Source organism: Cetorhinus maximus, chromosome 18 (genome assembly GCF_964194155.1).
Source record: "Cetorhinus maximus chromosome 18, sCetMax3.hap1.1, whole genome shotgun sequence".
Lineage (NCBI taxonomy): Eukaryota > Metazoa > Chordata > Chondrichthyes > Lamniformes > Cetorhinidae > Cetorhinus > Cetorhinus maximus.
In genome coordinates this window covers 88,065,198-88,089,513 of record NC_135896.1, presented here as the reverse complement: position 1 = coordinate 88,089,513, position 24,316 = coordinate 88,065,198, and the positions used below count along the sequence as shown (strand labels likewise).

The window sequence follows — 24,316 nt, the reverse complement described above, 5'->3', positions numbered from 1 at the left end:
TTTTGTGTTGCACTTGGATATTTGGTTCAGATTGAACCCGGCTGATGCACAAATGAGAAATCTGACCTGCCTTCCTTGAGAAGGTAGCGATGAGCCTCTTGAACTGCTGCTGCCCACTTTGCAAAGCTATGTCCTCAATGCTGTTTGTCAGTGAGTTGAAGGAGTTTGATCCAGCAATAATGAAGGAACGATATTTGCCCAAGTCAGCACTGGTGTGTAACTTGGAGAGGACTTGGCAGAAGCTGCTAAAGAATTTTTTTCAGGTTGTTGCAGTGTATCCTGTAGATAGTTCACACCGGTGGAGTAATTGAATATTTAATCTAGCAGATGGGCTGCTGATCAAGCAGACTACTTTGTCATAGATGGTCTTGAGCTTTTTGAGTGTTGTTGCAGCTGCAGCTGTCTGGTGGAATAATTGAATATTTAATCTAGCAGATGGGCTGCTGATCAAGCAGACTACTTTGTCGTAGATGGTCTTGAGCCTTTTGAGTGCTCCTGCAGCTGTCCAGTCAGACGTATTCTATTAAACATATTCTATCAAACATATTCTATCTGTCTTTGTTTCAGATTTCCAGCATCCACAGTATTTTGCTTTTATCTTAGTATTCTATCAAACTCCTGACTTGTGGATAGTGGACAGGCTTTGGGAAGTATTTGCCTCAGATTACACTCTTATCTCCTAGTTTCCTCAGCATTTATGCAGCTGGGTCTAGTTGAGTTTCTGGTCAATGATGAACCCTAGGTGTTGGTATTAGGGGACTTGGTAATGGTATTTTTGTTGGGAGGTGGCTAGACTCTCTCTTGTTACAGATGGTCATTGCGTGATACACTTGTAGCATGAATGTTGCTTGCCACTTATTAGCCCAAGCCTGGATATTGTTCTGATCTTGCAACATTCATTATCTGAGGAATTGTGCAAGAAGCTGACCACTGCCATCACCAGCAAGCAGCCCCACTTCTGTCATTGAAGGAGGAAGGCTCATTGAAGAAATAGTTGAAGATAGTGCTGCCTTAGGTTATGGAGCTGAAATCATTAGCTTCCAATAGGCATAGCCATCATCCTTGGTGCCAGGTATGACTCTAGCTGCTGGAGAATTTTCTTACTGATTTCCGTTGACTTCAGTTTTAATAGGCTTGATGCCACTTTTGCCTGAAGATGGTCCTAATCCGTTCAGCCTTGTTTTTTGCACAATTGTGCTGGGCCCCATCATTGAGGATGTGGTTAGTTATGGAGTCTCCTGCTACAATTGGTTGCTAACTGTCCATTACCATTCACAACTGGATTTGACAGGACTGCAGAACTTTGACCCTGATCCACTGTTTGTTGGATGTCCTAGTTCTGAGTGTAGCTTACTGCCTTTGCTATCTGTTTTGCATGTAAAGCCCATGTTGTATTGTATGACTTCATTTTAAAAACCAGTATTAACTATTCACTTATGAGTACTCAATTCAGCAACTGAAATTCATGTTGTACAGATATCCTCAGGCAGCTGACAGGACATTTCCCTTACAAATCTTGAAGGCAATTGTTCAGGCAATTTTATGCAATACTGTTACCACAATAGAGTATTATTGTTTGGGATTGTGCATTCATTTTGTGCATTCAGTAACTGTTTGGCTATCCACAGTATTATACAGATAAAGATTATTTGTATAGTGCTTTGACACATCAAAATTACATAGTGCATCAAACAGTGAACTCACAAGAACAGGAGGCCTTTCAACTCTTCAAACACGTCCTGAATTCAGTTAGATCATGACTGATCTGCATCTTAACTCCTATCTACCTGCCATAGTTCAGTAATCCTCAATATCTCTGCCTAACAAAAACCTACCCATCTCAATTTTGAAATTTCCAGTCAACTTAGCCTTACCAGCTTTTTGGGGGAGAATTCCAGGTTTCCACTACCCTTTTGTGAAGATGTGCTTCCTAAAATCACACAGAATCAGCTTCCTCTAATGTAAGGGTATTTATTATTCCTTGTTCTGGACTCCCCCCACAAGAGGAAATAGTTTCTCTTAGCTTAGGCCCTTAGCTTCTTCCTTGAACAGAGGCCCCAACAATCCCCATCCACCACTACTCTCCTCCGTCTGGCTGAACTTGTTCTCACACTGAACAATTTCTCCTTTAACTCCTCTCACTTCCTCCAAATAAAAGGTGTGGCTATGGGTACCCGCATGGGCCCCAGCTATGCCTGTCTCTTTATGGGGTATGTGGAACATTCCTTGTTCCAGTCCTACTCCGGCCCCCTCCCACAACTCTTTCTCCGGTACATCGATGATTACTTCGGTGCTGCTCATGCTCTCGTCGGGACCTGGAAAAATTTATTAATTTTGCTTCCAATCTCCACCCCTCCATCATTTTCACATGGTCCATCTCTGACACTTCCCTTCCTTGACCTCTCTGTCTCAATTTCTGATGATAGACTGTCCACCAATATCCATTACAAGCCTACCGACTCCCACAGCTACCTCGACTACAGCTCCTCACACCCCGCTTCCTGTAAGGACTCTATCCCATTCTCTCAGTTCCTTCGCCTCCGTCGCATCTGTTCTGATGACGCTACCTTCAAAAACAGCTCCTCTGACATGTCCTCCTTCTTCCTTAACCGAGGTTTTCCACCCACGGTCGTTGACAGGGCCCTCAACCGTGTCCGGCCCATATCCCGTGCATCCGCCCTCACGCCTTCTCCTCCCTCCCAGAAACATGATAGGGTCCCCCTTGTCCTCACTTATCACCCCACCAGCCTCCGCATTCAAAGGATCATCCTCTGCCATTTCCGCCAACTCCAGCATGATGCCACCACCAAACACACCTTCCCTTCACCCCCCCCTGGCGGCATTCCGTAGGGATCGTTCCCTCCGGGACACCCTGGTCCACTCCTCCATCACCCCCTACTCCTCAACCCCCACCTATGGCACCTCCCCATGCCCATGCAGAAGATGCAACACCTGCCCCTTCACTTCCTCTCTCCTCACCGTCCAAGGGCCCAAACACTCCTTTCAAGTGAAGCAGCATTTCACTTGCATTTCCCCTAACTTAGTCTACTGCATTCGTTGCTCCCAATGCGGTCTCCTCTACATTGGAGAGACAAAACGCAAACTGGGCGACCGCTTTGCAGAACACCTGCGGTCTGTCCGCAAGAAAGACCCAAACCTCCCTGTCGCTTGCCATTTTAACACTCCACCCTGTTCTCTTGCCCACATGTCTGTCCTTGGCTTGCTGCATTGTTCCAGTGAAGCCCAACACAAACTGGAGGAACAGCACCTCATCTTCCGACTAGGCACTTTACAGCCTTCCGGGCTGAATATTGAATTCAACAACTTTAGATCTTAAACTCCCCCTCCCCCCATCCCCACCCCGTTTCTTCCCCCTCCCCTTTTTTTTCAATAATTTATATAGATTCTTCTTTTCCCACCTATTTCCATTATTTATAAATCTAAAACTAAAACTTTGTTAGTCTTTCCACCCAACCCCCACTAGAGCTGTACCTTGAGTATCCTGCCATCCATTCTTAATTAGCACTTTTCTTAGATAATATCACCACCTTCAACACCCCTTTGATCCTTTTGTCTGTGACATCTTTTGATTATCTGCTCCTATCACTGCTTGCTTATCCCTAAACCACCCCACCCTCAACTTCTCTCTCCCCCCGCCCCCCACCTTAGACCAGCTTATATTTCACCTCTCTCCTAACTATACTCAGTTCTGCCGAAGGGTCATGAGGACTCGAAACGTCAACTGTTTTCTTCTCCACCGATGCTGCCAGATCTGCTGAGTTTTTCCAGGTAATTCTGTTTTTGTTTTGTTGTTAATAGTTTCTCTCTATCTGCCCTGTCCATCTTCAACACCTTAGTTTTATCTCCTCTTATTCTTCTGTACTCTGGAATACAAGCTTAGTTTATTCAACCCGTCCCCATAAGTTAAACCTTTTAGCCCTGGTATCATTCTAACAAATCTGTACTGCATCCACTCCAAGGCCAATATATCCTTCCTGAGGTGTGATGCCTAGAACTGAATGCAGTGTTCCAGATGCAGTCTAACCAGAGTTTTGTACTGTAGCTTAACTTTCATTTCTTTGTATTCCAACCCCCTTTAGGTATTCCATTATCCTTTGTAATTTTTTTCCTACTCGTCCACTAATTTTTAGTAATTACTGTGCATAGACCCCTAAATTACAACAGTGTAAGGAACATATCTTTTTATTTCTGTTGGACTGTTGTAAAGAACATATCTTTTTATTTTCTGTTGGACTGTGGATTAAAATCACAATGGCTGCAGTTTGAAAGACGAGTCCACTGGAACAGGATGAGAGCTATATACAATGTTGCAGTCCTGGAACAGAGTGTGCCATGAAAGACAGGATGGTGCTGGAAAGGAGTCCTGGACCAAGGGAGCTGCCTGGCAACAACATTTTAATTGACTCTTGACCATGTGACTAGGTTTTGTGTGAGAGCAGTGCAGCAGAATAGCTCCTAGCCTGAACGGAACAAGACCTAAAACCTCTTTTTCCTGTGTGTGGAAGATTCCAGTAATTCCCCAATAATAGCTAGCTGGCTTTTTCTTCTCATATTTCTATAACTTGCTCTCTCTCTGAAAACCCCTGTCAAGAGGCAAAAGGGAAAATCACTGTTAGAGACATTGAAAGGCAAGTGCTCAACCAATAAACTAAATACTATAAGTGCTGGAAGACCACCTCATGTCATCAACAAGAACTGAAAGGAATTTGGAAGACAACGATCAAAATCAACCCATCAAATCCTGTACTCTGGAATTGGTGCTATTGAACTGTTTTATCCCAACCTTAAAATCCATGTTTGTGTGTGTTTTATGTGTCTTGAATGTGTATGTATAGGGATTTAAGAAGGGGTAGAGTTTAGGTTATAGAGTTAGAAATTAGCAGTTCATCTTTCTTTTGCCACTGGTTAACGACAGTTTGTCCAATAAGCAGTTATTTACTTTTTAAGTTTACAAACCTGGTGCTCGTATTCTGATAACGTAAATTAAACAGTTTGGTAGAATTGGGGCAATCTGGTGTTTTGGTCAAACTTTTCACATTTGTCGCGGCTTGAGGAACAGTGGGGTTTGATATTACAGCGCACTATCCCAGTGAGTCGTGACAACAGTGACTGCACTTCAACAGTTAATTCATTGGCTGTGTAGTGCTTTAGAATATTTGGAAATGCAAGCCTTTCTTTCTAAATCTCTACTCTCCCACGTACTTAGCTTCTCACCATTTGGAAAATATTCTGAACAATCTTTCTTGGGTCCAAAGTGGATGATTTCATACTTCCACAAGCTGAATTCCACCTGCCATAGTGTTGCTCACTCATCTAATCTATCATTATCCCTTTGCAACTGTCTGCACCCATCTAAGCTACTTACTGTACCACTTAACTTAGAACCATCAGTAAACTTGGATTTACAGTTTTTTATTCCTTCATCTATGTCATTTATAAATATAATGAAAAGTTGAGGCCCCACTATGGATCACTGGGGTACACAACTAATCACATCCATTATCCCTATTCTCTGTCTCCTACATCCTAATCAATTCCCTATCCATGCCCTTGTACTACTGGTATGAAGGTAAGCAATTTTTCAAACAATTACTTAACTGTTATAACATAATCTTGCAGTTCACTACAAAGTTGACACTCTCAAGCAAACTCTAATGAAAACAGAAGCTAACCTGTTTGACAGCTGCCCTCCCACTGCCCTATTCTATTTACAGTTGCTGGTTCACCAGGCGGAGGCCACCGTACTTCCCATAAGAAAGAAGGAAAATTGTTTGGGTTGTCCTAGTTGGACAGTGCACCACAGGGGTTTAGAGATAGTCTGCAATCAGAAAGGTTGTCTGATCACCAGTAGATGGACTTGAAATCAAGGGGTAGATTCCCCATTTATTTTAGAGGATGGGGGAAGAGGAACATTTCTGTAAAATCCATGTGCAAAATATCACTAAATTAATACTAAAAACACAAGTAGGGATCGAGTTACCGCCTCCTAATTATTCCATAATTTACACAGCAGTTATCTACGCTTTACTGCACACAGTTCTCCACATAACTGATGTATAGGTACCTCCAGCAGCTAGAACAGATGCAGCTGTCTGCAGTAAAATATGGAACTTATTCTGTGGAAATTGCAAAGGTGAAAGATAATTGTTACCCCTATTGGGTCCTGACATTTGAGTCTACTACATAAATCCTTCGATGTGTGAATTGTTAATATTTTAGCCACATAACATTAATGTACTCAATCAAAATATACTGATGTTATATTGCAAAATTTTGCAGAATTGAGCATCTAGTTCCTAGTAACTATTTGGAGGAGTTGCAGTTGCCTGCATTTGAAATTTCTGGGTTGTGGCCTCTCACTGGCATGCATTTTCTAGGAGTTGCAGGCTGGAAAATATTACAAGCATTGAATATGCTAAGTTTGATGAAATAATTTAAAATTGATTTAAATAATAGACACTGTAAGGAAATCTGCAATTTACCACAATCTTTTACTCACTGAAGCGTTAACAGGGTCCACCACTCGAGTTTTCAGGTATACTCTTAGTTGCCGTAAAATGTTCTAGAACTTAAAGCATAGTGATGTTTTGGGCTGAAGACGACAGTCTAGCTGACTCTTTCAAGCCTCTGATCAGGTTTGTTACTATAATAATAGCCCTGAATCCTCTTTATTAACACGTTTAATCTGTCTTCTACATTTCATTCATTAATGCTAGCTTTGAAGCCATTACTGTTTTATGGAATTTTAATGTTGTAACTGGTGTTAAGTGTGCTCGAAAAACTGTTTGCAAAGGCATAATTTTGACAGCTTTCTTTGCCCATATAAAATTCAGAAATCCTAAACCTCCATAAAATTGATGTAATTAACTACAGGAACTCTATTTCCATGATTTTTAAAAATATGTTTGAGCTTTTGGAAAGTAGAACAAGTAATTTAAGGTGAAGGACATTGTGTTCAAAGTGACTTCCATATTGTCTATTCAAATGAAAATTGAAAGAAGTAAACCTTGACTAAAAATGTTGCAATGCTTTCCAAGGACAGATACTCTATACATCCCAGAATGGCTCCACTGATTGTGATGGAGGCCACAACTTTGCATATCCAATTTTTAACATGCTATTACGGGAGTAAGAGTATATCCAGAATTTCTCCCAAACTGGTCTAAAACCACAATTCTCACTGTAGTTAGTGGAGCCACTGTGGCTAGAAAAAGCACTGCACTGCCTGTTACTAGACCAGTGGGCCTCTAATTGAAGAAAAAATGATTTTTTAAAAACACAAGATTTGCACCTTTTGAATAGACAATAACAACATAAGAAATAGAAGCAAGAGTAGGTCATTCAGCCCCTCAAGCCTACTCCATCAGCCAGTAAGATCATGGCTGATCTGATGTGGCCACAACTCCACTTTCCTGGCTGTCCCCCTTAACCCTTGACTCCCTTGTCGACTAGAAATCTGCCTAACTCAGCCTTGAATATATTCAATGACCCAGCCTCTATGGCTCGCTGGAGGGAGAGAATTCCAGACATTAACGACCCTCTTGAGCGAAGAAATTCCTCCTCACCTCCATCTTAAATGGGAGACTCCTTATTTTGAACCTTGCACCCTCGTTTTAGATTCCCCCACAAGGGGAAACATGCTCTCAGCATCTACCCTGTCAAGCCCCCTCAGAATCTTGCATGTTTCAAGATCACCTCTCATTCTTCTGAATTCCAATGAGTACAGGCCCAACCTGCTCAGCCTTTCCTCAAAAGACAATGCCTTCATTCCAGGAGTCAGCCTGGTGGATCTTCTCTGAACTACCTCCAATGCAAGAATGTCCTCCCTTAAGTAAGGTGACCAAAATTACACATATGTGTGGTCTCACCAATGCCTGGTACTGTTGTAGCAATACTTCCCTATTTTTATACTCCACTTCCCTTGCAATAAAGGCCAACATTGCATTTGCCTTCTTAATTACTTACTGTACCTGCAATAGGGAAACAAAATTGTCTTCCTGGACTTTGCTGCCTCTTTCCATTCTAATCCCATTATTAACCAGGCAGTTTTTTTGATTTTGTCATTTCAAAGATTCTTAAAATCAAAGCGTTTCCTTAAGTTTTGTCTGTTTATGTCTTCAGGATCACTTCACCTCACCTGATGAATATGATGATCCCGCGGTATTGTTCGATGCCATAACATCCCATGAGCAGAACTTAGTCATAGCTCATGAAGGAGACCCAGCCTGGCGAAGTGCGGTGCTGTCCAACTCCCCCTCGCTGTTGGCTTTGCGACATGTCATGGATGACGGGACCAATGAATATAAAATCATTATGCTGAATAAGCGATATCTCAGTTTCCGAGTCATTAAGGTACATTGCTTTAAGGTTGCATTGTTATATTAGGTGTTTGGAATCATCTTGTGCCTTGTACGGCCATAGAAGTTCGTTGCACATAGTCTAGGACTGCCCAATCTATAGCCTATTCAGTTTCAGTTTCACACCTTAGTATGCAGCATTTACACAGGTGCACCATAAGACCCTGCTGGTAGCCCAGATGATATAATGCAGGTCATGAAGTTCAGAGATGCCATTAAATAGTTTATATTTGTATTTTATGGTCAAAGTTACCGGTTTGAAACAATACAGCCTATATGAGATTTATCTCTCCTGTGGAGACAGAAGTAGAGATTGTGATTGTGCTGTCCTTCATGTGGCATATCTGTAAGGAAACCAGAATAAAGTACTGAGGAATTGTCCTCTGTAACAATTAAGTCAGTGGTCCTCAATAACCAGAAACCTAGTGGCTCCCGGTGGTTAGCAAACCAGCAGCTCGAAACTTGAGACTCATCAGTGGCCTGGAGATATTTCCCGTTTACAGAATTCGACCTGGAGAAGGTGGGCTGAAACCCTACCCATAGCATTCCTAAGTCGTTCTCCCCCATTTACCCTTCTTCCTGCCATTACTCTGAGTCTTGCAATTCGCATTGCTAAAAAAGGAAGGAGTCTGACTCTGTGGGTTCCTGTTTAACTGGCAGCTTATGAAAGCCACAAAATGTTGGGTGTTTGGTGCAATCAGCTCTCCAAAGGCCAGATTTATATCAGAGAGTGCTTCTGATGCCAATAATGTTCCTTCTTTGCCATTAATGCTTCTGGCAGTGTAAAGCTACCATAAGATTCACACTAGTATAGTATCTTGGTCAATTAATGGATGCATGAGTTTCATTATATTAAAAAAAAAGATGCTTATGGCCTGAATTTTTCCTGCATCAAGTGGGCTCGGTGGGAGGAGGGAGAGTTGGGTCCAGCGCTCTTTCACGCATGCATGTGAAAGAGCGCTTCAATCTCCCTGAGGCACGGAGTTGCTCAGGGAGATTGAAGCGCTTTTGAAAAAAATAATTAAATGCAATAAAAATTTAATGAAACATGTCCCCTCAAGTGACTGTGTCACATGAGATGGGACATGTTTTTATTTTTCAAAAGAAGTTTTTATTCTTTTTGTAAAAGCTTTCGGAAACCTCATCCCGCTCGTGAATGAAAACGTAAAGGCTGCTTGGCCTTTTCACCTGCCTGCCAACCGTTGGGCAGCGTAAATTTGAAATTAATTAGTTCCTTCATGGCCTTAATAGGTCTTTTAATTATTGGCGGGCACATAGCTGACTCCATCGCCTGCCAATCAATACGTCACGAGACATTGGGACGCACGCCCAACATCATCGCGCATCATTTTGCGTGCCAGCACGTCGAACTGAAAAATCCTGGCTTATGTCCCCACTGCTCCAACTCTCGCTGGCAATGGTCTTATTCCTCGGCTGTATTATAAATTGCAGCATAATCTTTGGGAGAGTGAGCTAAGTGTGCCACTTTCTTGTATTCATTTTTGTAATGTACAGCAGGTTTTCTGCATACCAGCTGCACTGAGGTGGCTACCATCCCTTACTTTACAAATCCACTGTGATATTTTGGCTAGTACATATGCTCAAATCAGGTCAGGAATACAGGTTAGCTAGCAGAATATGTAATGACTTTGTGTTGTGGCATCACAGTTAAAGTATACTGCTTTCAAGCAGCTGGTTTACTGGCCCCAGGACGACCTGGTAGAAAAAAACCAGACCTTCCTGACAGCCAGCCTGGTAAATTTATTTTGATGTGGTGACCTGCTGCATTAGATCTGAGATATAGAATCTGGCAACTGGAGATCAATATAAAATCACTTCTGCCTATTTCTAATCTCCTCCAACCCCACAACCCTCACTGTGCTGCTCCACTCCTGGCCTCACGAGCATCTCCAATTTTAATTGCTCCACCATTGACGGCTATAGCTTCAGCACAAGGCCCTAAGCTCTGGAATTCCCTCCCTAAACCTCTCAGGCTCTCTGCCACCCTCTCTCCTCCTTTAAGAAGTTCATTAAAACTTATCTCTTGGATGAAGCTTATGCCACAATATCTCCTTATGTGGGTCAGTGTCAAGGTTTATTTGATAATACACCTGTGAAGTGCCTTGGGACATTTTACTAATTTAAAAATGCTATGTAAATTCAAGTTGTTGTAGTAGTTGGCTTCGGCGGCTAACTGATCAACAAGTGCCATTCTTGTGTATCAGCCAGTGCCTGTATCAGTAGAAGTATCTGCAGGCTTATTGATTGGAAGTAAAGGAATCAGGGTCTATTATCCTCCTGATGTCCTTTGAACTGGCAAGATATCTGCTCCACAGACAAACTCCACCAAACCCAATGTCCGTTTAAACCCTATGAAAAAGCAGAATAAGAAACTCTACATAATTTTTCAAGGTTTCCTTCTAGCAACATCATTGGTTGAGAACTTCCTGCCAGGGCAAATAACATTTAAAAAAAAATAAATAAATTTTAATGGGGAAAGACAAAAGTTGCACATGTTTACAAAGATCAGTAACCCATGTGTAGGACAGTGCAGTGACTAAGGCTTTTTGATTTAATCCGTACAGCTCGTGTTGTCTTCCTGCAGCCTAATCTCTAAGAACTTCTTTCATTTCAATAAATCACCTCAAGTATTTGAATTTTAATTGGTTCCTCTAAAGATTTTTTTAATTGAGCACATGATAGTTTACTTCTGCTGATCCTGTACCTGCTGTATTTTGCTTTTGTATTAATGTTTTATGTGCTGATGGTGGTTTCAGCCAATTAGACTCGAGCTATTCTGGCACTAATGAAGACTTGTCACAATGCAGGAGAATTCATTGACCATAAGTGAACCCACTTAACTGGGTGGAAGCAGACTTGCACAATATTTATATGGGTCTGGTAATACTAGCTACACATCCTGAGCTCTGACTACCCTGAATTTCATAGCGTCTTAAAAGAGGTGGCTAATGAGGTAGTAGATGCATTGGTGTTAATTTTCCAAAATCTGCTAGATTCCAGAAAGGTTTAATCAGACTGGAAAGTAGAAAATATAATCCCCCTATTCAAGAAGGGAGGGAGGTAGAAAATAGGAAACTATGCGCCAGTTAGTCTGATGTCTGTCATGGGGAAGGTGCTAGAATCCATCATTAAGGAGGTTATAGCTGGGCAGTTAGAAAAACTCAAGGTAATTGGGAAGAGTCAGCATGGTTTTGTGAAAGGGAAATCATGTTTAACCGATTTACTGGAGTTCTTTGAAGGAGTAACTTGTGCTGTGGATAAAGGGGAGCCTGTAGATATACTGTACTTGGATTTCCAGAAGACATTTGGTAAGGTGCCACATGAAAGGTTATTGGGGAGAATAAAAGCTCATGGTGTAGGGGGTAACATGTTAGCCTGAATAGAAGATTGGCTGGCTGGCAGAAAACAGTGTATGCATAAATGGGTTGTTTTCTGATTGGCAAGATGTGATGAGTGAAGTCCCACAGGGGTTTGTGCTGGGGCCTCAGCTTTTTACAATTTATATCAATAATGTAGATGAGGGGAGCAAAGGCATGGTAGCTAAATTTGCACATAACACCAAGATAGGTCGGAAAGTATGTTGTGAAAAGGACATAAGGAGGTTGCAGACTAATATGGATAGGTTGAGTAAATGGGCAAAAATCTGGCAGATGGAGTATAATGTGGGAAAAGGTGAAGTTGTTCACTTTGGCAGGAAGAATAAAAAAGCAGAGTATTACTTAAATGGAGAATGACTGGAGAGTTCCGAGGTACAGAGGGATCTAGGTGTTTTCATGCTTGAGTCACAAAAAGTTAGTATGCAGACACAAGAAGTAATTAAGAAGGCTAATGGAATGTTATCCTTTTATTACGAGAGGAATTGGACATAAAAGTAAGGATGTTATGCTTAAATTATACAGGGCATTGGTGAAACCATACCTCGAATACTGTGTGCAGTTTTGGTTTCCTTATTTAAGGAAGGATGTAAATATGTTGGAGGTGGTTCAGAGGAGGTTTATTAGATTGATACCTGGAATGAATGGGTTGTCTTGTGAGGATAGGTTGGACAAGCTGGGCTTGTTTCCACTGGAATTTAGAAGAGTGAGGGGTGACTTGATTGAAGTATATAAGATCCTGAACGTTCTTGACAAGGTGGACACGGAAATGATGTTTCCTCTTGTGGTTGTGTCTAGAACTAGGGGGCACTGTTTTAAAATTAGGGGGGTGCTCCTTTAGGACAGAGATAAGGAGAAATTTTTTCTGGGGGTTGTGTGACTTTGGAACTCTCTGCCTCCGAAGGCGGTGCAGGCGGGGTCATTGAATATCTTTAAGGCAGAGGTAGATAAATTCTGGCTAGGCAAGGGAATCAAAGGTTATCAGAGGTAGATGGGAATGTGGAATTAAAAATACAAACAGATCAGCCATAATCTTATTGAATGGTGGAGCAGGCTTGGGGCTGCATGGCCTACTTCTGTTCCTATTTTGTATGTCTGTATGTCAGCAGTTCCATGGGCACCCGTACGTGTGTACAATTACATGTAGATGCTTTGAGATTCAGAACATGGAGAGTTGTGCAATGTATGTTTTGACACTAGTACCAAAAGAGTCACTTCAACAGTCAAAATAGCTGCTCAGTTTGCAGCACAAGTCATGTGTAACATCAGCATCAGAATCTAAAGCTAAAGTGAAGAAATAGAAAAGAAAAAAAAACATTGAGTGATCTCTCAGCTGTATTTTATCACAATCTTGTCTGTATGTGTGTGCAGGTGAACAAGGAATGTGTCCGGGGTTTGTGGGCCGGACAGCAGCAGGAGCTGGTCTTCCTGCGAAACCGCAATCCAGAACGAGGAAGTATCCAAAATGCAAAACAAGCCTTAAGGAACATGATAAACTCTTCGTGTGACCAGCCAATTGGTTACCCCATTTATGTTTCTCCACTCACAACATCCTACTCTGATACACATGAGCAGCTAAAAACCATCCTGGGAGGACCCATAAGTATCACAAACATACGGAATTTCATTGTGTCTACATGGCACAGGTAAGTGTCCACACTGCATCTCTAAAAATTTTACTTTCGTCAAAAAAACTTTTTGTATAGTTTTGTTCAGTAACCGAAAGTATCAAATAATAAACAAGTGACAAAACTCAGCGCATTATTAAAGGATGGACTTAGGATTGGACAAAAAGTCGTGTCCAATTGAAGTCGATGTTACGTCCTCTTAGGTTAGATATTCATTTTTCATTTCCAACTGTAATTTCAAAGTTTGGCACCACATTTACCAAGTTCTCCCTGACCTGGAGATGCTTGATACTTGTAGTGGGTACCACAAATGAGACTATGTTGCATCCCACACCTTGATGAATACACACACACACTTACCAAAATAAATTCCTCTGTTAATGCTCCTTTTTTAAAAAATTCATTCACGGGATGTGGGCTTCGCTGGCTGGGCCAGCATTTATTGCCCATCCCTAGTTGCCCTTGAGAAGGTGGTGGTGAGCTGCCTTCTAGAACCGCTGCAGTCCAGATGGTGTAGGTACACCCACTGTGCTGTTAGGAAGGGAGCTCCAGGATTTTGACCCAGTGACAATGGAGGAATGGCGATATGTTTCCAAGTCAGGATGGTGAGTGACTTGGAGGGGAACTTCCAAGTGGTCGTGTCCCCATCTACCTGGTGCCCTTGTCCTTTTCGATGGTAGTGGTCGTGGGTTTGGAATATTGCTGGTTCCCTGTCATTGTGCTGCCTGTTTTGGACAGTTCAAGCTTGTTCGTGTGAAGATATGCTGAAATATCAGGAGCAAAATTGGGTTTGAACCTGACCCAGATTGATGGGATGAAACCCTTTTTCTGCTAACTTGGTACTGGATAATTTGAGCTCATATTGAGGACGGCATAATGTAGGTACACATTGCTCTGACTGTTTCGGTGCAAGCTGGCAATATAACTTTGATGCGCTCCTCTGAGGATAGGCTGTACACCTGCATAACAGGTGTAAGAGTTAAGTTTAATATGTATCCAGTCTGTCTGTATCTGACCTGATGGGGTGTAAAGGAGGGTTGGCACCTCTCACACGTGGGCTCACCATGCACCCTTTGGAGTGGCTCTTCCTGTATTGGTCCTCATCTTCACCCTGTATCAAGATTGGTTCAATGACAACAATAAGGCAATCTAGAAACCATTCGAGGAGAAACATCACCCCTACAGGGTTCACCTCAGTGACAAGTCATCATTATCCAAGCACGATGCCAACCAAAACATCCGAAGGACTGTCCTATGCAAGCTCATAGAGATGCAAGACATTTGGCTGAATTGGGAAGCAGACAAACTTCAGTTATTTGCAGACCACAAAGACTGGAAGAGATTGTACAATGCTCTGAAATCTGTCTGTGGGCTCCAGTCTACTGATTCATCACCAATCCTCGGTGCCAACGAGTCAACACTGCTCACAGAAGAAGCCCAAATTCTAGGTAAATGGGCAGAGCACTTTAACCACATCCTCAATCGGCCTTCATCCATCAATGAAGAAATAATCAACAGGGTGCCACAGATTGCCATCAGTTACTCCCTTGATGATCCTCCCACACTGATAGAAATGATGGCTGCAATCAAACTCCTGCTCCAGGAGCAGATGCTATCCCAGCTGAGGCCGACAAGGCTGGGGGGGGTCAATGCCTCTTCAAGAAGCCCACTTAATTCCTTCAGTCTTTGTGGGAGCAAGGAACCATCCTGCAAGAATTCAAAGATGCTTCCATTGTCCACCTGTACAAGTGAAAAGGAACTTGCCAATCTTGTGACAATCTTACTTCTCTCAGTCATCAGCAAAATCTTTGCCAGAATCCTTCTAACCGCTTAGTGCAACACCTCGACCTGGATCTGTTGTCAGAGGGTAAGTGCAGTTTCAGAAAAGGCCGCGGAACCACTAATATTTTGTTTGCAGTTAGACAGCTCTAGGAGAATTGCCAAGAACAGAACATGGACTTCTACACCACGTTTGTTGACCTGACCAAGGCCTTTGACACAGTCAGCCGCAAGGACCTTTGGAAGATAACGGAGAAATTCGGCTTCCCTGAAAAATTCATCACAATGGTTTGACAGTTCCATTACAGCATGCTCGCACGTATCTTGGATGACGGTGAGTCTTCTGACCCATTCCCAGTCGCTAATGAAGTTAAACAGGGCTGTGTGCTAGCCCCAACCCTCCTTCAGTATTTTTTCCTCAGCCATGCTCACCAATGCCTTCCATGATGGTGATCCTGGCATGAAAATCATGTATTGCATGGACGGGAAGCTGATCAATCTGCGATGACTCCAGGCAAAGACTAAGGCCTTCAAGGACATACTTTGCAATTTCCTAAACAGAAACAGAAAATGCTGGAAAAACTCAGCAGGTCTAGAAGCATCTGTGGAGAGAGAAACAGAGTTAATGTTTCAAGTCCGTATGACCCTTCATCAGAGCTGAAGAGAAGTGGAAATGTGATGAAATTTACACTGTTTAAGGGGGCAATTTCCTGTTTACCAATGACTGTTGACTAGCTGCCGGTTCAGTCATGCAATGTAGCATGGACTTGTTCTCCAATGCTACGACCACTTCAGCCTCACGATCACCAAAAAAACTGAAGCAATGTTCCAGCCCATTCCAGGAAAACCCTATTTGAGCCCAAGCTTAAGTTCATGACTAAAACCTGTCAGCAGTGCATAATTCACTTTATCTTGGCAGCACACTCTCTCGAGCTGTCAATATTGATGGAGAGACATGCTCTACACACGCAAGACTTGGCCTGTGTACCAGGATCAGACCAAGAAGCTCAACCACTTTTGCCTGAGCTGCCTTAGGATGTCTGTGAAGGTCGATAGCAGGACAAAATACCAGACAATGAGGAAGTCACTTGAGCTGCCATGCCAAGCACCCACACTATATTAAGGTAGTCATAACTGAGTTGGGCTGGTCATATAGCCAGAATAAAAACACAAAATGCTGGAAAAACCCGGTATGTCTGACAGCATCTGTGGAGAGAGAAACAGAGTTAGAGTTTCGAGTCCGTATGACTTCTTCAGAGCATATTGCCAGAAAGCCTGACGCTCGCTTACCAAAGCGAATCTTCAATGGAGGGTTTGAGGCTGGGGTGCACACTCATGCCCCCAAAGGTAGCGCTACCAATACACTGTGAAGGCTTCACTTAGGAGTTTTGATATTGACTTTGAGTCCTGGGAGAAGCTCACCCAGGATTGCTGCATCTGGCACAACCAAATTAAAAATAGTGAGGCCTCCTTCTAAAGCAAGGGCATATCAGAGGCAGAGAGAAAATGCAAGGAGAGGTAATCCTGAGTCATCAACTTGCCAAAAACTTAATCGTCTGTGCTATCCTGTCCTATTTCCAGCAAAAGTTTCTGGGTGCAAATCAGCTGTAGCAGTCACCTACATACCCACCGGAATTCCACTAAACACTCCAGATGATGAACGTGGTCATCTTCGCCTTGAAGGACGATCGAGAACCTGACATGACCATGTTAAGTGCCAAAAGTTCACAGCCAACAGTAGCATTAGTAAAATATTCTGCATTCATATTAAACGTGTGTTGCTATTTGTCTATTTGGACAAATATTTGTTACTCGACACAAGCTTCAGACAGGATAAGGAGGGAAACGCTGAAGCTGGTTCTAATTAGACAGTTTGCTGTATGGTAGGTTTGTGGTCAAATGTGACAGAAATTGTCTTGTCACTTTATACATTGTCACCAAACGGTGCAAAACCAGCTTCCAGTGAGAACAGGTGGAAAAACATAAAGACTGATACAGCACAATGTTACCTGAGAACACGGCAGAAATAGCAATCATGCACTACAGTTTTTTTTTCTGCTCAGGATTTGCACAGGTACCTCAGTTGAGACTGGGATATTTGTGCATTGTGAGTTGTAAGAAAGAGCCCATTAAGCTGCCCTAGTTCTGCCACTATCCTGGAGTATAGTGCTCCCCTGTCAGAAGGTGACATGCTCTTGCTGAACAAACTCTACACAAGTGGCCACACATTAACTGATTGTATCTGTCCTCTTCAGGTTACGGAAAGGATGTGGTGCTGGTTGTAACAGTGGTGGAAATATTGAGGATTCAGATGCAGGTGGAGTCTCCAGTGCCAGTAATAATGTAACTGCAAATGAGTCCCAAAGTAGTACTTCCCACGGAGGCTCTGGACCAGCTGGATATGGGCCTGGAGCAGGTCTCCAGCCTCCAGTCACATCTAATCCACCCATATTGGGTAAGGTCATGTTATTCTGTGTTATATTTGAGCACATCTTTTTTTAAGACAGATTCATAATTGTAAGTCCCATCAGTATGAGCCCTATACTCAGTTACTGCACCATTAGCTAAAAATATTAATGATGGGTTCAGTTTCTTCTGTTAGTCCATTACAGATCAGTTAAGCAGCGAGCTGTCAGAGGACACTGAACCTGCCGGATGTTTCAGAAGGTCTTTACTTGATGCAGCTTAATTTGGAGGGTAAACATTCACTGACATATTCAGAAGGCATTTTTGGTAAACATGAAACAGTTCATTTTGCATTGGACCCTTTAAATCAGGCATGACTTTTAAAAATGACAACTCTACTGTACAGTCAGTATTGATTCAAAATTTATTTTTCTGTTTTTGATATTAGCTTTGACACAGTGGATTGCCTTGTCTGTTAAAAAAGGCTGTGGGTTCAAGTGCCAATGCAGGAACATGAGCACAAAATATAGATTAGCATTCCAGTGCAGTATTAAGGGACTGTTGGTGTTGCTGTCTTTCAGATAAGACATGTAACTGGGCATTGACTGCCCTTCCAAGTGGATGTAAGTGATCCCAGTGTGCTATTTTGAAGAAGAAAAGGGGAGTTCTCCCAGCCTCCTGGCCAATATTTATCCTTCAACCAACATTACTAAAACAGATTTTCTAGTCCGTTATCTTACTGATGTATGTGGGACCTTGCTGTGCACAAACCGGCTGCCACATTTCCTGCATTTACAGCAGTGACAACTTCAAAAATTTGCTATAAAGTCTTTGAGACTTCATGTGGTCCTGAAAAGTGTTATAGAAATACAAGTCATTCTTTCTCTGGTAATAGGCTTCAGAGGGAGTCGAGCACATAATTTTGAAGATATGCAGATTTTGTAATTGGTCCTCTTATAGATACGACAGCCAATTATTTTTGGAATAAGGCTGGCAGCTATGAATTTTTAAGAAGCTACGGCAATATAAAAAAACAACAAACTAAGAACAGTCTTTGAAGTGGGACTGCATCAAATAAATAACAAAATGACAATATTTACTTAACCCCTGGGGTTAAAGGGAAATAATTGTTTATCGAGTTCAATAACTAGATTGCCTTCTTTTGTTTTTCTTTGAGGAAATGGATAACAGTTCTATTGTAAATATCTATTTAAAATTGTGCTTACAGCTTGCATTTCCTGCACGAGTTAACCTTGCTTCTTGTGTCATATTTTTAAAAGAATGTTTTTGGGGCTTTTAATGTAGCAAGTAATCCCACAGTGTTTCACGAAGGTGTAAGGCAAAACTGGCTGCAGAGCCGAAGGAACTATTAGGAAGACGTTGAATAGATTGAAAAAGAGGCACGGTAGCTTTTAAGGAAGGATCCTAAAGCAGAGAGGGAGGTGGAGAGGGAGAATTGTTTAGGGAGAGAAATTTAGAGTGTGGGACCTAAGTGGCCACAAATAATTAGACAAAGGGGGAAGGATGCACAGAGGATGCAGCCAGAAGCAAGGAGAGCTTAGGAGCTGTAATGCTACTGGAGGTTAAAGAGATTGAGAGGGGCAAGGACATGGAGGGATTTAAAAACATGAACTTGAATTTTAACTTTGAGGCTTTGGAGAACAGGCAGAAAATGTGGATCCATTAATGGCTTAATTATAATTTTCACAAAGGCTTCAGCTTCCCTCAGAACCTGGGCTTTGACCTGATATTTTTTAAGCTGAAGTCTGAACAAGTACAGTGCAAACAATTTCCAGGATGCATCAGTATTGAAATATTTCTCTGTCTCTCCCAAAATCTATTTTCAAAATTGTTTGAAGGAAAGCTGCAGGATAAATTTTAAGTGATTTATTGAGGAAAATTTTTCATTGATTTTTTTTATCCAGTGGAGTTGAAGCCTGAGTGAGAGAGAGGAAAAAATATTTATAACATGAACTAGCGTTTGAATTTGTTTATCATAGCTTTTGACAGTGTTTGAATCATACTGCATAACCTCTAAGTTTCCTTTAAAGCTGTGCGGTGGAAAGAAACCCAGAGGGCCTTTCTTCCTCCTAATTTAAGTCATTTTCTGAGGATGGAATATTGAAAGCAAGCAAAAAATGAAATTCTCACCTGCTTATCATCCATTCAACACCATCTCTAGTATAGTTAGGTTTGAGTTTATTATTCAACATAAGAATGAGAAAAATCATTAGTTAAGGCACTCTTCCAGGGAGGTAGATTCCTTGAATTTATTTGTGACTAATTGTTGATGAGTGATTTATTACAGCACTGAGATTGTAAACATAATTATGTATTACCAAAATGCTATGATTTAAGATGTTTGCTATTCAAAACATAGCATCGTGGTTTAAAACTAAGAACCTGGGTTGAGGTCTAAGGTGTACACAGAGTTCTGAAAAAGAATCCTATTGGACTCAAAAGGTTAACTCCTGTTCTATCTCCACAGATGCTGCCAGACATGCTGAGATTTTCCAGCACTTCCTTTTTATCGTACAAAGAGTTATTTGTTCTTGGTTTCAACAGGCACCAGTCACAGCAGTCACTCAGTGCAATCCAGCCTCGTCAGACATTCCCCTGCACGTGCCTCAGTTGCCAGCCAGTCTTCATATCGATATAACACCCGTCACTCTTCCTTACGGACATCTGCCACTGGCCTTGTGCCATGCCGCCGTTCATCCACCAGCCAGTTGTCTTTGCGAAACCTGCCCAGCTCGATCCAATCCCGACTGTCTATGGTGAACCAGATAGAACCATCAAGCCAGGCGGGCACTATGAGCATACAGTGCGTCCTGCCCTCATCCAGCAGCTCCAGTCAGAGCATTCCCATCTGCAAACGCAACACACTGGCAGGACTTCTAGGAGCAGAAGGTGTCACCAGTGTAGACATTCAGCCAGGCAGCAACTCGAGCACAGCATTTAACACACCTGCCAAGAAGGAGGAAATTAACTACAGAGTCCAGGTACATGCTCATTAAGAAATGTTGTATTCCATACAAGCTGGAGATGAAATGACACAGCAGTAAACATTTCCTGTTGTGCTTCCTCCATTTAAATGAGATGTATCTTACAGCCAGCCATGAAGCCACTTTAGAGAATTTATCTTCCAAATTAAGCCAAGGGACAGGTGGCCTCTGACTTTGGGATCCAACTGAAGAAGCCCAAACAGCTCAGTTCTAATTGTGTTTACATTATCACTAGCTGGTGTCCTGTTTTGTGAGCCTTGACACTGGAAAGGGCTGTTCTTGTGCTGTTGCCTCACCGATAGATAAATCTTAAATCAGTACATGATCTTTTAGTATCTGTAGCTTGAAGTTAATGAGAACATTAACAGCTAAATCAATGTGTGGCCCACAAGGCTTCATGGTGTCCTTTTCAAGAACTTGAGACAAACGTTTTGGCCTTACCTAGAGTAGCCTATTCGACCTGCGTGGACAGACATTGTACTCACTCTTTGTCTTCCCCCAACATCTTCCAATGTGGACAAATTGCCAGTCTTAGCTGGACTATCAATCGGAGGGAACAGAGGCCTTGCTACTCCCTTCCTACATTGTGGGCTAATATAGCTACATATACCTATAGCTATATCTGTCTGATCCATTTACAGTACAGTGCGTCATGGGGAGAGGAAAGTAAAATGGAACAAAGTAGCAAAAAGTGACCCCTCAAAGATTCGTTAAAGATGTGCAGGCAGCAGGGAGCATATTTCCTTATGCATATTTAATGCACTGAAGTACAAATCTACATTTATCTCTCCAGCTAAAAAACTTTGTCACTGTTTTACCTCTGAGACTCAGTTTTTACATACAACTCAGGCGGCAGAGACTCGTTGAAAGCTGTTTATGAGCAAGTACGATACTCAAGAGACAGGAATCAATTTAAAGTAGTTGAGCAATTTTTCAGATCCAACTGGGAGATGTCCCAGAGCAAGTGTGAAAAGTAGAAACGCTCCGTGAGTTTAACAGTGGTCTCCAATGAGGTCAGGTCATTCCTTAGCTAAACGCTCAAGGCAACCAGAATGCTTCAGATGCAAGGATTCAAAATGGGGAACTAGTAGGTATATATGAATGATTTTGTAGTACAGAAACATTTCTGAATATTTTTGCATGCATAACAAGTCTCTGTGCTCTCTAATTTATTTTACATAATTTTTTTGAAACGTGTAATAGAACAGTTTGTAAATGTAAATTTGAGGTCTTTGGGCAGATTTTACATTTATCACTTGGGAGTAGCAGAACGATCATTGTCATTGTATTAAAAAGAACTACCCTGGAACATTCCATTCAAATGTCATTTTGGTAACTAGGGAAGATTGACACAGATTGTGCTCAACTTTACAATATGGCTATTGACATTTAACTTCTGCAATTTAATAATTTCTTGGATAGGAGTGGTGAGATGATATATTGTGCATTCAAAATCTTTTAAAATGAACCTTTTGTTAAGGAGTCACATCTGTTAGTCATAAACAGAATTCAAATAGGTGATAGTGCATGGCTTGCTGCTGGGCTCCTAATTAACTATCATTGAATCATCAACAATTACAGAGCTCAATGTGGTCAAATGCAAGGACCCAAATTCCTAACAGCACCATTCATTAATTTAAACTGCATTTGCATTGTAAAACTGCTAGAGGAAACAGAATATAATCCCTCAAAGTAGTGGCTCTGTAATGCAGCCAATGATTGCCAGCAGGGTGTGCAGTTTTAGATAATTTATATAGATAAGACAGTGTGTTCTGTCAAGTGCGCTTTCCCTCATTTCCCATAGAGGTGTCAGCTGTGGCTCAGTTCATAGCACCCTCGCCTTTGAATCAGAGGGTTGTGGGTTCACGTCCCACTCCCGGAAACCAAGAACTGCGATTGTACTCGAAAGAGTTGCAATCTGTGACTGTTGATAACTCGAAAGAGTTTCCCTCATTTCCCATGTGAGGCACCATCTTGCTGGTTTGGAAGAATGGGTTGCACCTGTTCTGATGGGGAGGTGCTATGACTGGAGCAAGCAATGGAAAAAATGACAAGGCTATTAGATGGGTCTAGGGCAGGCTGCAGCATCTCTTTCAACATAGGGATTACACTGCGGCGAGAATAAGTTAGTTTTTCTGAACCCAGTTGCTTCTGTAATTTATATAGATAAGACATTGAAGACCTGTGCCAGGAAGTGTATCAAAAAGTGACTGAATTCAGTAGATTACTTCATGCAGAGGATTTGGAGATAAAATTTATGAATATTAGAGAGAAATGGAGGGTGAAAGACTACCTTCAGGAATAATGGAGAAAAGTATGTAAACAGCAGAAACTTGGAAAGGTATAAGAGTATCTTCGTAAACTTCTAACAATGTTATTGATTTCCACAGCCCTACATAACATAGATGAATCCAAATCTATTCTGTCAGTTTTCACCCCAGCTGTAGCATTGAAGACTTGTGCTCCAGAACTAGCCACAGCCCTAGCCAAGCTGTTCCAGTACAGCTACAACACTGGCACATACCTGACAATGTGGAAAATTGCCTAGGAATGTTATGTCCACAAAAAGCAGGATAAATCCAATCTAGCTAATTACTGCCCCATTAGTCTACTCTTGAAAATTAGCAAAGTGATGGAAAGTGCCGCTGGCAGCGCTATCAAGTGACGCTTACTCAGCAAAAACGTGCTCATTGATGCTCAGTTTGTGTTCTGTCAGGCTACACTGCTCCTGGCCTCATTATAGCCTTGGCCCAAACATAGGCCAAAGAGCTGAACTCAAGAGGTGAGGTAAGTGACTGCCTTTGACATCAAGGCAACATCTGACTGTGTGTGGCATCAAGGAGCCCTAGCAAAATTTAAGTCAACAGGAATCAGGGGGAAAACTCTCCATTGGTTGGATTCATACCAGCACAAAGGTATAGTTGTTGGAGGTCAATCATCTCCGTAACGGGACATTGCTTCAGGAGTTCTTCAGGGTAGTAACCCTAGGCCCAACCACCTTTCAGTGTTTCATCAATGACTTTCCCTCCATCATAAGGTCAGAAGTTAGGATGTTCACTGATGACTGCACAATGTTCAGTACAATACGCAACAACTCATACTGTAGCAGTCCATGTTGATATGCAGCAAGACCTGGGCAACATTCAGGCTTGGGCTGATAAGTGGCAAATAACATTTGTGCCATATAAGTGCTGGCAATGACCATCCCCAACAGAAAAATCTAAACTACTCTCCTTGACATTCAACAGCATCGCCATTGTTGAATCCCCCACTATCAACATCCTGGTGGCCGCCATTGACCAGAAACTTAACTGGACCAGCTATACAAATACTGTGGCTACAAGAGCAGGTCAGAGGCTGGGAATTCTGTGGCAAGTAACCCGCCCTGAATCCCTAAAAGCTTGTCCACCATCTATAAGGCACAAGTCAGGAGTGTAATGGAATACTCTCCACTTGCCTGGATGAGTGTAGTTCCAACAACACTCAAGAAGCTCGACACCTCCTAGGCCAAAGCAGCCCGCTTGATTGGCACGCACACACCACCTTAAACATTCACTCCCTCCACTACTGCTGCAGTGGCAGCAGCATGTACCATCTACAAGATGCACTGCAGCAACTCGCCAAGGCTCCTTCGATAGCACCTTCTAACAAATTACTTCTACCACCTAGAAGGACAAGGACATCAGATGAACGTGACCACCACCAAGCTCCCCTCCAAGCCACAA

General features: G+C 42.2%; 2 protein-coding genes across 7 annotated transcripts in view; one reads left to right on the top strand and one right to left on the bottom strand.

The window, feature by feature from the left end:
• The window catches only part of pcnx1 (pecanex 1), a 297,449-nt gene that overhangs the window by 268,840 nt on the left and 4,293 nt on the right, over positions 1 to 24,316 (top strand). For all 6 annotated transcript variants that reach the window (XM_078563132.1, XM_078563129.1, XM_078563128.1 and 3 more), the window contains 4 exons: positions 8,143 to 8,373; positions 13,145 to 13,419; positions 17,436 to 17,635; positions 20,152 to 20,588. In XM_078563132.1, the coding sequence (XP_078419258.1) occupies positions 8,143 to 8,373; positions 13,145 to 13,419; positions 17,436 to 17,635; positions 20,152 to 20,588 (1,143 nt within the window). The remainder of the gene's footprint in view (positions 1 to 8,142; positions 8,374 to 13,144; positions 13,420 to 17,435; positions 17,636 to 20,151; positions 20,589 to 24,316) is intronic.
• The window catches only part of LOC144693329 (polypeptide N-acetylgalactosaminyltransferase 11-like), a 39,702-nt gene continuing 35,219 nt past the window's right edge, over positions 19,834 to 24,316 (bottom strand). Inside the window, exon 13 of the mRNA XM_078563136.1 lies at positions 19,834 to 20,553. The gene's annotated coding sequence lies outside the window, so the exon portion shown is untranslated. The remainder of the gene's footprint in view (positions 20,554 to 24,316) is intronic.